General features: G+C 44.7%; 1 protein-coding gene across 1 annotated transcript in view; it reads left to right on the top strand.

Annotated features, from left to right (window-relative positions):
• Nucleotides 1-14,072, top strand: part of LOC135237671 (E3 ubiquitin-protein ligase RNF123) — a 128,194-nt gene that overhangs the window by 107,931 nt on the left and 6,191 nt on the right. The window contains 1 exon segment of the mRNA XM_064305008.1: nucleotides 58-152. Within this exon segment, the coding sequence (XP_064161078.1) occupies nucleotides 58-152 (95 nt within the window).

The following is a 14,072-nucleotide window of genomic DNA, read 5'->3' as shown; positions in this document are numbered from 1 at the left end:
GTGTAATACTGCTGTGTGGTTCTCATGTTTAACTCCTGTATGTTATGTCTTTTACAGACACTGATTACATCAGCACTGATGAGGAGAGGAAGGTGGAGCAGATGCTGACCTTCCTGACAGAGCAGTCCAAGGAAGCAGCAGCCAGCGCAGCGGTGAGTCAGGCGGGAGATGGGTGGGGCCGGGGGGGGGGGGGGGGGGGGTATTGGGGGCGTTCGGGCGTTCGGCCACCAAAGATGCGGAACCCAGTAACATTCCCCAAGCAGTGCCACCCAGCAGAAAGGTCCATGCTCTACCGATGGAAGGCATAGAGAGGCAGAGAGACCCTGAAACAGAGCACTGTTGCATACCAAGCTGTCACACTGAGATAATAAGAAAATAATTGTGAAATAATTTAATCTGCGCATTGTAATGAAGGAATCCATCCATCTGATCAGGCTTCCTTTCTGGGAGATGTTCCATGGGAGTCCCTGAATGGAAGGACTCCTAATGGTTTCTAACCTGAATGGTGTGTACTGAGTGGTTTTTATTGAGTGGTTTGTACTGAGCAGTTTGTATAGAGTGGTTTGTACTGAGTGATTGCACAGTGGTTTGTACAGAGTGGTTTGTACTGAGTGTGGCTGCACAGTGGTTGGTACTGTGGTTTGTACTGAGTGGTTGTACTGAGTAATTGCTCAGTGGTTTGTATTGAGTGGTTTGTACTGTTTATTTTAGGCAATCTTTTATGTTTTGCGCATGCAAGTATTCAATGCGTCCATGAGGACCCTGTGGCTTCTGTCTAAAATGATGGGAAGGAAGTAGGGGGGTGAAATCCCCTCTCTGGCCTGTCCGGATCTGTGGCCTGCCTTTGGGGATAGCTCCTGGTGCATACCACTGCATTAGCTATGGAGAAAAGCACTAGCGTCTCTTCTTCTGCAGTGCGCAATCTGATACCAAGCCTTCCTCATTATGGAGAGCTGGGCCATATACTGTAAGAGACCCATTTGAGCTGGGAGGGTTGGGTTACAAAGAAAACCACTAATTCTCTTGCATGCTGCACTCTCAGAACTAACAGGGAAATAAAGGCGTCGTAGATTTTTTTTAATTCAGTGGTTAATATATGGTTAAGCAAATGGTGCTTTGTATTTGTACACAGTGTGCTATCTGATGAAATCCTAAGACTGAAGTGGAAACCTGCTTTAGTGGATACTTAAGTCAATGTGTGGGGAGACTATAGTAAATTGAACTTGTATAGCTTCTTTGAGCTCTTTGAAGGATCTCAAAGTTCCTTTCTTTGAGGGTGTTTATCTCATCTCGACCACCACCATTGCATCAAGGCAAGGTTTCTTAAGGCAAGGATTTATTTCATTTCTCTATTTTAAAGGCCAGGAATTTGGCCTGAACAAATTTGATCAGCGCTATGGGGATCTTCAGATGGGCACTGAGAGAGTCTGAACTGTTGGTTTAAGGTCTGGTCTTAAAGGCAGTATTTCCTAAGAGCTGCATATTTTGACTTTCTGGGACACTGCCCCCTCACAGGTGGCACCAGCACTGCTTCCGGCAGTTTTCCAGGCCCTGTTCCGATCAAATTTCCACCCCCCCCCCCCTTTGCTTCTCACTCTTTTACAGGAAAAGGCTGGGGGATGGAATGGTGGATGCCCAAAGTGTTTTTCATACTCTTAAGTGCTCTGTTGTGGATGTGGTTCACTTAGCGCAGTGGTTTCCTCTTTCAGTCCTGTGGTTCGTCTTGAGGAAACCCCACCCCCCCCCCCCCCCGTGTTCTTTTCTTCCCCCCGTGTGAGCATCCCTCTATAATTTGAACAAGCACAAGATGCACCGGTTTTTTGTCCATCTCAGTTTTTTTTCTCTCTCTGCCTCTCTCCATTGATTTAATTTTTGGCATTGTCACACCACAATTAAAAAATCCATTTAGGTTTTCACAGTTCAAGCTGGTACATATAATTGCACATAGTGTATTTTTTGGGGGAAAGAAAAATGTTCCATATAACAGCGTCCCCTCACCCCCACACACTGGTTGCCAGTGACAACCACATGTACACATGTGCATGGTCTGACTTTGTTGATTATTCAACAAGAAATTGAACAATGTGTGGATGAGTGCCCTAGAACTGCTCTGTATACTGCATGGTTGTGCACAGAAGAACTTCACCCAAAGCCGCTACAGGTAATAATCATCAGTCGGATCACCTATATTTAAAGATCAACATTATAACCTGTGTTTAAAGATCATGATTAGGTGCATTTACACATCAGTAGGATTACTTGTATTTAAAGAAACGCAGATGACCTGTGACAATCTGTCCATTTTCTGTCATTAATAATGGTCTGTATTTATGTTTGAGTTCTCGCACATCACCTGGGGGTGAGATGAGATCAATGGCAGCAGACAGGAATGGATTTTTAATTAGCCGTGTGGACTTAGGCATGGATGGTTGGTCAGATTGAGATCTCTGGAAAGAGAATTCGCCTATGACACTGTGAATTACTTGGGCTGTTCTTGCTTGTAAAAATGGCAGCGGGATCTGACTGAAGGTACTTCTGACTGCACAGTATCCCCATCACTCCATCAGGCACTGATGTGCCCTTCATAACTCTTTCTTACGCCTGGTCACCAGCAGCATATTTACTGTTTGTCCTGTTCCTGAAAACTGCACCGCCATTATGAGTACAGTCACCTAATTTAGATTTCATTGATATTGAACAAAAAGATAAATTGGGCAGTATAATAAAAGATAAATGAAATAATAGAAGTTATGTATATGTTTCCCTTCCTGTGAATGTATAAGGGAAGGGGATGACTTATTAATTGGTCACCATGCTTGACGGATTCAGTCACAGGATGTGGGCTATTCGGCTGTGCCCAAAATTTCAAAGCTTTAAACCAGCTACAGATCTTGTAATTTCAGGGCTCCCAAGCTTCAAAATGACATTGCCCCAGATCCAACCCGGAGAAGAAATGTGGTATTTAAATGAAGTCTCAAAATGTACTCTCTCTGACCCCTATAATTCAAATGCACAATCTTTGGGAGTCCTGTTGAGACGCTAAGGGCTCAGAGCTGCTGCAGTCACCCGGAGGACTGTGAAGCACTGCGTAACTGCTCGTTTGTAGACGGCGCAATACAACAGCGAGGATTAGCTGACCTGTGAAAGCCCATGCAGGTGTATTATACTGTAATCAGTTCGTCGGGCCCTGTCGATGGGGTGTCTTCTGGAGTAAACGAGCGTCTGTCTCCCAGCCTCCGTCACCCCTCTCATGGGACGCGTCGTCAGCCTTCATCCTCCGACAGGCAGCCAGAGAGACGCTCTTGGAAGCGATACAGGGCCGGCTGGTCCGTTACCCTGTTTATTAAATCATTACACTGTTTGAAAACCTGTCAGGCTGCCCGCGAGCTTAACATCTACTTAGCTCTTCCCATTTTTTTGTGTACATTTTTTCATCCTTTCTAGCACAATCCCCCCCACCCCACCCCACCCCACCCCACACTACATTTGTTTACGTGGGTTTGCCAAGAACAACAGCTATTGACGTCCACCCAGGCACGGCCCGCTGTGCCAAACCCTGTTTTGTCCCTAAACCAGAGAGAGAGAGAGAGAGAGAGAGAGAGATGGCCAGGGAAGCTGTTGTTTTTCCGCGTGCGTTGTGAGTGGGCGGGACGGCGCGGCGGTAAGACCGGGAGAAGCGGCCGGCTCGGAAGCGCGGCGGCGGAGGGACGCGGTAAAGTGCCATCTGATTACCGGTAATTGTTCTGCCTGAGCTGACCTTTCCTGCCTCCGCCGTGCGCGGAACAGAGCTCTCACCGGCGCTGGCTGCTGCTCCATTAGCCGCCCCATTCATTCGCCAAGCGCCGCTGTTTACGCTCCCTTCGCAAAAAAAAAAAAAGAAAAAAGAGAGAACGTGTCCTTTCACATGTCTATTTTTGCACGCGCGCTGTGTTTACAAACTGCCGTGCGTTTTTAGCATACCAATCAATTCACCTGCTCGCTTTGTCCGCGCCAACGTTGTGGTCTTAACGTTCGCCGTGAGTTAAAAGCATTGCACTTCGCTGCCCTCCCATATGTTTCTAAAATCAACTGGAATAATTAGCGTGGCCTTACCCTCTGTGGAATAAATAAGTAGCTTTTTGTAATCACAGTTTATTAAAATGATGATTATTCTGCTGAGAAAGAAGATGGCATCATTTCAGAAAGCAATGAAGCAATGGTGGGGAAGATTGAAGAATGTAAACTGATTACAAACAGTACAAGTGCATCCAAGTGGAGCTTTGCACACTTAAAATAACAGCGCTTGCTGAAGCTCACCATGTCATTTCAGAAGTAAATATTTCTGTATATAATATTAATATGTACCAGTGTACTCCCTGATTGGTGGGTACTTTCTGACTAGACTTTTTGAATCTCTGTGGAATTTTTTCAGAAGTAGCCAGAAGTGCAGTGCTACTGTTTTCAATGAGTAAGGTGCATTTTCAATGTTTTGAGTCAGTAAACTATAAAGTAACTATGTAAGGTAACATCACAACCCTCTTATTCCCATTCATTATCTTTGGACCAACCCAAATGAAGCGCTCGGGAGAACGGAAAGCCCTCTACTTCAGATTTATGGGTGTCAGCATGAGATGGAGGGCAGCATTATGAAAATGACTGTGAACTAATGCATCATAGTAAAACCTACCCCATTTAATTTAGCTTTGTGCTGAGAAGTTTATGCCTTCAGCAGGACGATAATCATTCTCTTGACAACAAATTAATTTCTGGTCGAGTACACTCAAGCTGCAGACACTTGAAACGGGAGTTATTTGGACATGCTATTCTTTACATTTGCGCTATCAAGACAAGTCTGTTTTGTGGTGTAGATCTGTGGAAACGACAAACTCTTAAAATTAAGGAAAGCAGGTTTATGTACTATAACTCAACAATCAACTTGCAGATTCAGGAGAAAATGTGATGGGCCAATTTTTTTTGCATTTGATATACAACATGATTTAACTTTTCAGTTACTTCAAGTTTCTCAAGCATGAATTATAATTTTCAGTAAGTTTGAGCGTGTTGACAGAGAAAGCGATTTAAAAAAATCAAAGGAACAAAATAAATAAGCATCACAATGTACTCTGTGGAACGGACGAGAGCAGACCAGAGTGGGAGAAGGTCTACAGCGAGGCTCCTGTCTGCACTCTGATAGACTGGCAGGTAGCCAATCGGAAGGCTTCTCTCTGTCTAATGGCTGTGTGCCTCCATTCCACAGCACGACTCCAAAGCACAGCGCAGGTCCATGATGACCCAGACTGCCTTGCAGCCTTATCAGATTTGTGTTTTGATAGAAGAAGCTCCAGATAGTGCCGTTGATAGAAGTGGATTCATATTTATAGGCAATCAGGCACAGTGCTGGCTTACTGATGGAGCGTTCCCTCTGTTTTTCTGCATTCCTTTTATCTCTGTAATTCATTCTGTTTGCCTTTTGTACTCAAAACCTTTGTCGTGCCCAACCAGTGCTTAAATATCAATGAAGGAACAACACTGTTCTCAACACTGAATTATTAAACAGATTTTGCCTCATTGTTTTATTTTGTTTTTTTTAATGTGTATTTATGCATGTGTTTATTTTTATGCTACTATCACTAATAATACTGCAGCTGCTCCTACGACTTATGCTGCTGCTACTAGTACTGCTACTACTAGTACTACAACTACACCTAAATATTTTTCTTTTTGTTAGAAATAACGAACTCTTACACTCGTATAAATCAGGTGCATATTTTCTACATGGCAAGTGGTTCTTCATAAGAGGGTCTGCCTAATGAATTTCATTTAATGTAATTATTATCGACATTAAGCATTTCTTCAGAATCTTGACTAAAATTCAAAATGGAAGTCCAGTCTGACTAGCTATATTTAAATCCTGCTGTGTAGGCCCACACCCTGCTGGTGTCTCCCATGTCAGCCTTTGCCTATTCCGGCTGTTCCCACGGCACAGCCGCGCCCCTGTCCCCCTACAGAGCGTAAAGACCACGAAGGCCTTGTTGTACTTCACATGCCGTGTCTCTGTGGAGCTGAAGCTGAGACCTTGCGGCTGCAGTAACGGACCTGCAGGAGAGGCTGCTGCAGTAATGCGAACCCTGCGAGGGGTGGGGCCTCTGGGCTGTGGGTGTGGAGCTAAAGCTGCTGATGGGAGAGTCAGGTTTCGTCAGCCCCTCAATAGCTAGAGTTACAGTAAACTGCCAATCATGCTAAGCCAATCACAGAGATGAGAGCAGTTAAAAAATGTGAGTTTAGGTCCCTGGGCTTTAAATTTTTTTAATTATTTTGGACTCGTAAAGCAGTTATCAGCTTCTTTTCTACACGCATTCCTACAAACGTGATTTTCCTCAGGCCCTCATGCCAGCTATAATAAAATGAATTTAAACACTTGCTCCTCTACAGAAAAGAACCTAGCACATATAGCTTCAGTTTTTATAATATGTGTCATGTCTATAGAATGACAGATTGAGATAACTGGCACTGCCGAGGGAAGTGTTGGCATGTGTAGTCTCTTCCTTGTTGGGAATGCTGAGCTGGTCTTGTTGGGGGGAAGGGAGGGTTGTCATTGGGGCAGTATTGCGCTGTGTTGTTGAAGGAGGCGCGATCAGTTGCTGCCAGATCTACTGAGCTGTCCCTGACTGCAGCTGCTCCTGTGTTTGTGGCTTCAGGTGAGAGATGGGCCGGGAGGCATTGGCTTGTCATGGGCTGTCTGTCTGTGAATAGGCTGGGAGGGGCCCTCTGTAGACTGCTCTCTCCTTGTGTCAGGAAGCATTAGCCATGCATGAACAGGCCACCTAATTGCACCACAGGACACGAAAGCAGAGGTCACTCTCCCATTTGCATTTGAGCTTTCAGAATGATGATTCCAAACCGGAAGCACCTTAATGCGTAATCCTCAAGTGGTTGAGAGATGATTTGGTTTAACATTGAAAATATGTTCTTTTTTTGTCGACTCTTGATCCTGTGGGTTTGTAGCAGAAATTGCTGTGCTTTTGTCTTTTAAAGAACTATCTGTACACGTTGGAGATGAATGTGGATAGAATTATCATAATGGCTCATTGAATGAGGGATGAGCATCTTTAGTGGGCTTGTTTCCGGTATGTTTCATATTTCTTATTATCTGCACTTTCCGCCCAATTTTTCTAGCTCTGACTAATCCTACAGTTTTTGCACTACATTCAAACGTTTTACACCAATTGACCGGCTAGTTCAAAGACATTGTTGCTTGTATTCAGATTTTTGAAATATTCAAAACGTTTTGAAATATTCAACTTTTTTGTGGTCACTCCATAGAGGGTCAGTCATGAACGTTTAGTGGAATGCTTTAGCAGGACGTATGCACAGGTAACCTTTCTAGTTGACCCTTGTGCCTTTGATCTTGTGTTAATCTTGGACCCTTGTATTAACTTGTCTGTGTAGGCATTGGCTACACACCTGCCGTTGGTTGTCGTGTACCTGCTAGGTGCTTTAATAGTCTGTTCACTGTTCCGTCTGAATGTTCTGAACAGGGAAACATGTCAGCATCTTTTGGTTCATTAAATTGTATGGAACCCAATGGAGTCACAGTACAAAATCATTTCTAACAAGCTTTTAGCATTTTCCGTGAACCTTGAAGCCCTTTTTAGAAAACCTGTGAATATATTTTTCTTGCTGAGGTGCTGACAGAGTTATCTATGCTTAGAGTGTACAAGTATTTGTCGATGCAATTGAGATGCAAATGTCTAACCTGCATTTTGTTTGCTTTATCCCTACTGGTATGCTTTCTGCTACTCAAGTGAAGGACATCAGACAGCAACTGAAATATATTTGGGCCCTTATGATGTATTTTATAAATGTGGACCTAAATAAAGAATTAATGTGTGTGTGTGTGTATGTATGTATGTGTGTGTTTGTGCATGCATTAAAAATTAATTGGCTAGCAGGACCTTGATCAGGCAGCCTTGGTGGTGCTGAGCTATGTCAAATCAGCATATTAGGCCATTTGGGGAGAGGAGGCGATCAGGGCCATTTGGGGGGAGGAGCCTATCAGGGCTGTTTGGGGGGAGGGGCTTATCCAGGCCATTTTTTGGGAGGAGCCTATCGGGGCTTTTAAGGGGAGGAGTCTATCTGTTTCATGGCAGAATGGATGTGAGGCTCCTGCGAGCTGCTGTTCTGCCACCTCAATCATATCTGCACTACCAGCTGCTCACAACTCCAAATTCAATTTAAATTAGACACCACTGCTATTTGCTGCACCCATCTCTCAGTTATAGGGGAATGTAACAGCCTTCGAGGGAAGAAAGAAGAAGCCCTTACAGCATATATATTTTTCATTTCTGTGTGTTTGTGTGTGTGTGTGTGTGTGTGTGTGTGTGTGTGTTTCAAAGTTCATTTTGGCTCATGAAGTGGGTAGAAACATCTGAGCTCATGATGAAACAAATCAGGGTAACTTTTCATTTAGATTCCTGCTCGTGTGGTTTGAAAGTGTGTGCAGTGTGTGGAGATGGATGTTCCATATTCCCATCAGCGGAACATCCCCTTGCAGCTGTAATCCAAGACTAACTGCGCTAGAACAGAGCGGTGCAGTATTCTAACGTCTGAAAACCATCCAAACACACCTCTCTGGGCTATCCTAGATCTGTGTTTAAAAACAACATTGGAAATACCTGCTGCATCAGAGCAGTGGTGTACAAGTGCCTTTTTTAGCCCTCTATAGCTCTGTCTGTCGGTCGGTTGGTCGGTTGGTCCACAAAAGTGTCCCACCCCATAGCGCCCACAGTTTTCGCCCCAGGAGGCTGAAATTAGGCATGGAGGTTGATCATGACCGAAGGGACAGCTGAATAACTGTCAGGCCGATTGACCAAGAGGGGGCGTGGCGATGGGTGTGGCATATCACAAAAATGGATTCACAGATTGGTCATGATCCATAGAAGAGGTCATGTGTTTGTGTGAGGTTGTGTATGTGGAAGCATGCACACATGGATGCATGCGCATGTGCAGTCACAGCTATTGTGGATTTGCGCTTGTTATTCTATAGACTGTTGGATTTGAATTTCTGTCACAAAGCTTTTCATGGATTTAGATGACAATCACAATTATTATGAGAGTCGGTGGCATCTTGTCATGTACTATACCATGCAGAAAGTGGATGATCCAATGCTATTGAGTTTTTAAATAAGCATGGTCAAAGTCATGCGATATGAACAGTCATATAATGTACCCAACAGTTAAGAGAGAAAAGCCTCATTCTCTGTCTTGCCATTGGATGTACTTCACGCAGAGGGTAATGTAGGCACTGCTTAGGCCATGCTCACTTCTGGTACTTAAGGAAATCCGTGAACTTGCTAGTGTATGCGATGGGATAATGATATGCTATAAGAAAATCGTAAGAAACAGGGAGATGTTGGTATGTTTTTTTCTCATGTAAAATGTTTTTTTTTTTTTTTGACAATTGCGCCATAGAGCTTTGTAAAGGCTATTTGAAGATTGTGCGAGTCAGGTTTCACATTGAAGTCTGATTTATGTTTTCCTTTAACAGTTAGCAAGACTGATCATCTGGCTCAAGTTTACAAACCGCCTATATTAGTGCTTTTGCCTAGATTTAGTTTTTCCATAAATGGAGTCAAATACAAAAATAATTGTTGGGTGTAGTATTAATTTGCTGTATTAGATTACAGTATTGTGTATTTATTGTTGGCGTCATTTTTTCAGAGATACTGTAGAGAAGTGTACATTTTGCAGTGCATTTCCCTGGCTTCCTGCTCTATACAGTGCCAAAGTGTTTTCTGGAAACTATACACTAACACACAATGGCCCAAGCCCCTTAGCTGAACTCCTGTGCTTGAATATATGATATTGTATCTGTTAAGTGTTGGTCTGTAAAGTAACCTTACAGGCTCAGCTATGACTGTGCTTACTGCACCTCTTCATTATCCTGGAGGCTTTACCGGCACTGAAAATGCAACTGAAGAGAGATCAGAGCAAACTCTGCTTGCTTTCCAAGTGCAGCACCGAGTTTTCATTCTGTACTGTAGCGGTTTCACATAGGGACCCTTCGTCTCGGATGTGCAGAAGCTATGCTCGCAAAAAAAGCTTGTAAATTACGAGGCACAAGAATCCCGTCACTCAGATGAATTGTGTTGGGTGTTTGGGAGAGGGAGCGCTCTGATGGTAATGGAGTGTGGTTTTAGTGGGGAGTTTCTGCAGAGCGAAGCAGGGGTGAATGGAGCATCGGGGGTGGGGGGCGGAGGGTGCTGTGTTGGGGTTTGGTCGTCATGGTTTCACGGCGGGGAGCATCGCGGAACCGCTCTGGGCTCTGGTAGCTCTGGTTTCCATCAAGACCTTGACTCCTATGACATGGTAGAGAACATAATTTGTACAGAAGAGGGAAACTGAAGATGGGACAGTGAAAAAATGGGGGGGAGGCTGGCCGATTCCCAAATTAACAACCCTCGTCTGACAGGATGTTCCTCCTCCTGTCCTCTCCCGTTCCTCAGCTACCAGTTTCTCAGCGCGTTCACCAGGGGGATACCCCACCCCATGCCTCTGCGCCTTTCCTTTGATTCCTGACTTCCCTGAATGGGAATCAGTCTCTCCAGCAGCTTTTATTTCATATTCTCCTTTTGTGGTAGCCATGGCGACAAGGTGATTGACAGCCTTTCAGATTGCTGAAACCAGGAGGTTTGGCCTTGGCAATACTGCTGCGTATTTAATTTTCTTCAATGGCAGAAAATGAGGAAAATTAATGAAAATCTAAAGTGAATCAGTGAAAAGATTTTAACCTGCAGGAACTGTAGATCAAGAAGTTGTAGACAGTTTTGTTTTTTATGGAGAGCGAGGGGGAGTTTTTGATTGCAGTCTGTTCCATCTCCAGGGAAATCAGTTGGCCTTTTGAGTTTGAATAGCGTGTGGTTGCTCATCACAGAGATGTACCTCCAGTCAGTCTAGTTCAGAATGATGAAGTGAAGCCTTTGTGCTGGTCCCACCATGGGGGCTGCGTGACCCAGCAGCCACGCTCGTTCCCATTGGCCGAGCTCCACTGTCCGTGGAGAGTGGCAGGGAACATGGGCACATAGAGAATGAAATAAATCTGCTTTATAAATGACCTGGTGTGCAGGGCCAAGGAACCGTGTCTCACTGCTTTTAAATGAGCGGCTTGTAAAGGACTACAATAAAGTAAACATCAAAGAACACTGATGGTAGGCCTGGGGGGATCCTGGCTGTGCCGGCAACGAAAAGCAGGCCAAGAGAAGAGAGCACCGAAACAGAGTGGAGGATAGAGGAGAGGAGCAGAGGAGTGGAGATTAGAGGAGATGGCGGAATTGGAGAAAAACAGGGAATAGGAGAGGGGGAGAAGAAAAGAGGAGAGAAGGGAATCTGAGCAGTGGGGAGAGGAGAAGAGAGAAGAGGAGGAGCGAAGAACAGAAGTGACAGGAAAGGATGGGAGAGAAGAGGAGGAAGAGGGTTGAGAAAAGGTGATTCGGCAGGAGAGAGGGAAAAGGGGGACGGGATTAGCATCCGGTATCGCAGGGCTTGTTTCCTCTTCTGTGCAAGTGAAACCGCAGCTCTGAAGGCAGGGGGTTAATTCTGGAGACGCTTGGGTCATCTGGCTCTTCCCCCTCAACAGCAGCTGCATACTAACAGGAAGCATCAGGCCTGAGTGAGCTGCTCAGTGTGCAGCAGCTCTGTGCAAAGCTGCAGATCAGCACTGGACAGTTCCTCCCCCGACTACTGCAGTTCAGCACTGTCCCCTCCCTTTCACTCATCCCTTCCCTTTCACTCATCCCCTCCATTTAACTCATCCCCTCCCTTTCACTCATCCCCTCCCTTTCACTCATCCCCTCCATTTAACTCATCCCCTCCCTTTCACTCATCCCCTCCATTTAACTCATCCCTTCCCTTTCACTCATCCCCTCCATTTAACTCATCCCCTCCCTTTAACTCATCCCTTCCCTTTCACTCATCCCCTCCATTTAACTCATCCCTTCCCTTTCACTCATCCCCTCCCTTTCACTCATCCTCTTCCTTTCTCCCTTTCACTCTTCCCCCTGTCTAATGGCTTAAATAAACAGGGCTTGTTTTCTGTACGGAATCGTCTTGGGAAATTTTCCTATGTCTGCTGCAGTTTCTTTGAATATCTGCATCAATAGCTGGCTGGCCCGCTAGCTTTGTGTTCCACCTTGTCTGTAGTTCAGCACAAAGCGTACCGCTAGCTAGTGATGATACGCTCTTTCATGGGCTGTTGTTGAGCAAATTAATTATCCAGATTGATAAAAGGCTTCAACTTGCTGGCTAAAATAAGGAAATGGTAATTGGAATAAATGTTTAATGTTAAATGAGAAAGAATGTCTTTGTGTGAAATAATAGTTAGAACTGAGATGGGCTTTGGGTACTGTTGCCTGTCTGAAACCAACGGTCAGCTGGAGTTCTCTGTGTGAAGCTGAGACAGTACACCGCACCGCCCTGGGGCCCGTTCTGCTGAGGCAGAATGAACACATAAATCAGTGAATAAACGCATCAATAAATGTATTATTGAATGAATGAAAAAAAATGAATTGATGAATACTTCGTCATAAACATGTAGCACACATGACACACACTTAACACATCCAATGACAATTTTAACAAATTAAATTTATTTTTAAAAATATGAACAGTGTGCGGTCCTGTGAGAAGCCCTGGACCGGAGGGCAGACTGGGCCCTGTAGCTGCAGTATTGCAGGCTCAGCCAGACTCGGGCTGTGTCATTGGCAGACCGTGTCTGGGAAGCCACAGTGAAAGGGCAAAATTGGTTTTGTCTTTCCAGCTGTCGGGTGAGTTCATTTGGCTAGTGTCCCTTGGGTTACGTCTGCATTTGTTGCACCGGACGACACACCAGGAATCTATAGACCAGTTTCATTCGTAAGAGAAATGCTTTTCCTCCAACAGGCCCCAACTTTAAGTACTTTATATTTTACCATGTAGGTCAACTGAACTCAATTCTCTTTTGCCTTGATGACCTGGAAAATCAACATGGGTTGGGAACGCTAGAGAATGTGTATGCCAATAAGATGCAAGAGATGATTTATGTAGAGAGCCAAGTTTATGAAAATCTGGCCAGGACAGTTGGCTTGACACCTCAACTCTTTTGAGTAGCAAATTTCCCAGGTGGTCCACCATCCAGGTACTACTGACCAAGTTTGCACCTTCTTAGCTGCAGCACTTGGACAGTGGTACAGGTTGGTATGGCTGTTTGGCTTCAGCTATTCACCATGAGGGAAGGTACAGATTGGTATGGGAGCTTAGTTTCAGCAATTGACAATGAGGAGGGTACCAGTAGGTATCGTTGCTTAGCTGCACTGGAGAAACTACAGTGATCTGTGTATGGCATATGGATAGTGCAGCAGCGATTCTGTGTATTAAAAAACTGAAAAACGCTGAAAATAATTCCGTTTGATTTTTGAATTATGCTTGTTTGAAGTCCAGGGGTTGTGTGTTTCTGAGCTTATCTGAAAGAGCGGTTGCATGGATTTTAATAGTGTTATTCTTTGCTTTTGGGCGAATGAAAACGTCTGATATAAAGTCAGTTTTAAGATGAGGCTGGGCCAGATTGACCATCTGTCTCATTGCTGCAGCTTAGCCTTGCAGTGCGCAGATGGGGCTAAAGGATATAGACCCGTGTTCTGTTTACAGCACAGGGACCAGAAGGATTAATAAAATTCAGGCAGGGAATTGGGGGCTATAAACAGATGAGATGGCTTATAGGTGGCTCTCTGGATTGTTATAGTGAGATCATCTTGTATTTGTGTTCTGTACCTCCTCATCCCTCAGGGCATGGTTGATTCTTTCTTAGGCAAGCATTTTTTAAAAAGTCATGTCCTGTCTGTTGAGTGTGCAGTGGTAAGTTGCTGAGGTGGTTCTACAAATAACTGCTGTATAGACCCTACCGCTCTCTTGGGGATATCCATGGAGACAGCACTCCAGCTGTCAGAGCAGTCTTCAGGTGATTTCAGCGAAACGTCATGTCAGCACAAGTCCAGGGGTACCCCAGGACATCAGCGAAACGTCATGTCAGCACAAGTCCAGGGGTACCCCAGGACATCAGG

This window comes from Anguilla rostrata, chromosome 13 (genome assembly GCF_018555375.3).
Source record: "Anguilla rostrata isolate EN2019 chromosome 13, ASM1855537v3, whole genome shotgun sequence".
Taxonomy (NCBI): domain Eukaryota; kingdom Metazoa; phylum Chordata; class Actinopteri; order Anguilliformes; family Anguillidae; genus Anguilla; species Anguilla rostrata.
This window is presented reverse-complemented; position numbering and strand designations above follow the sequence as displayed.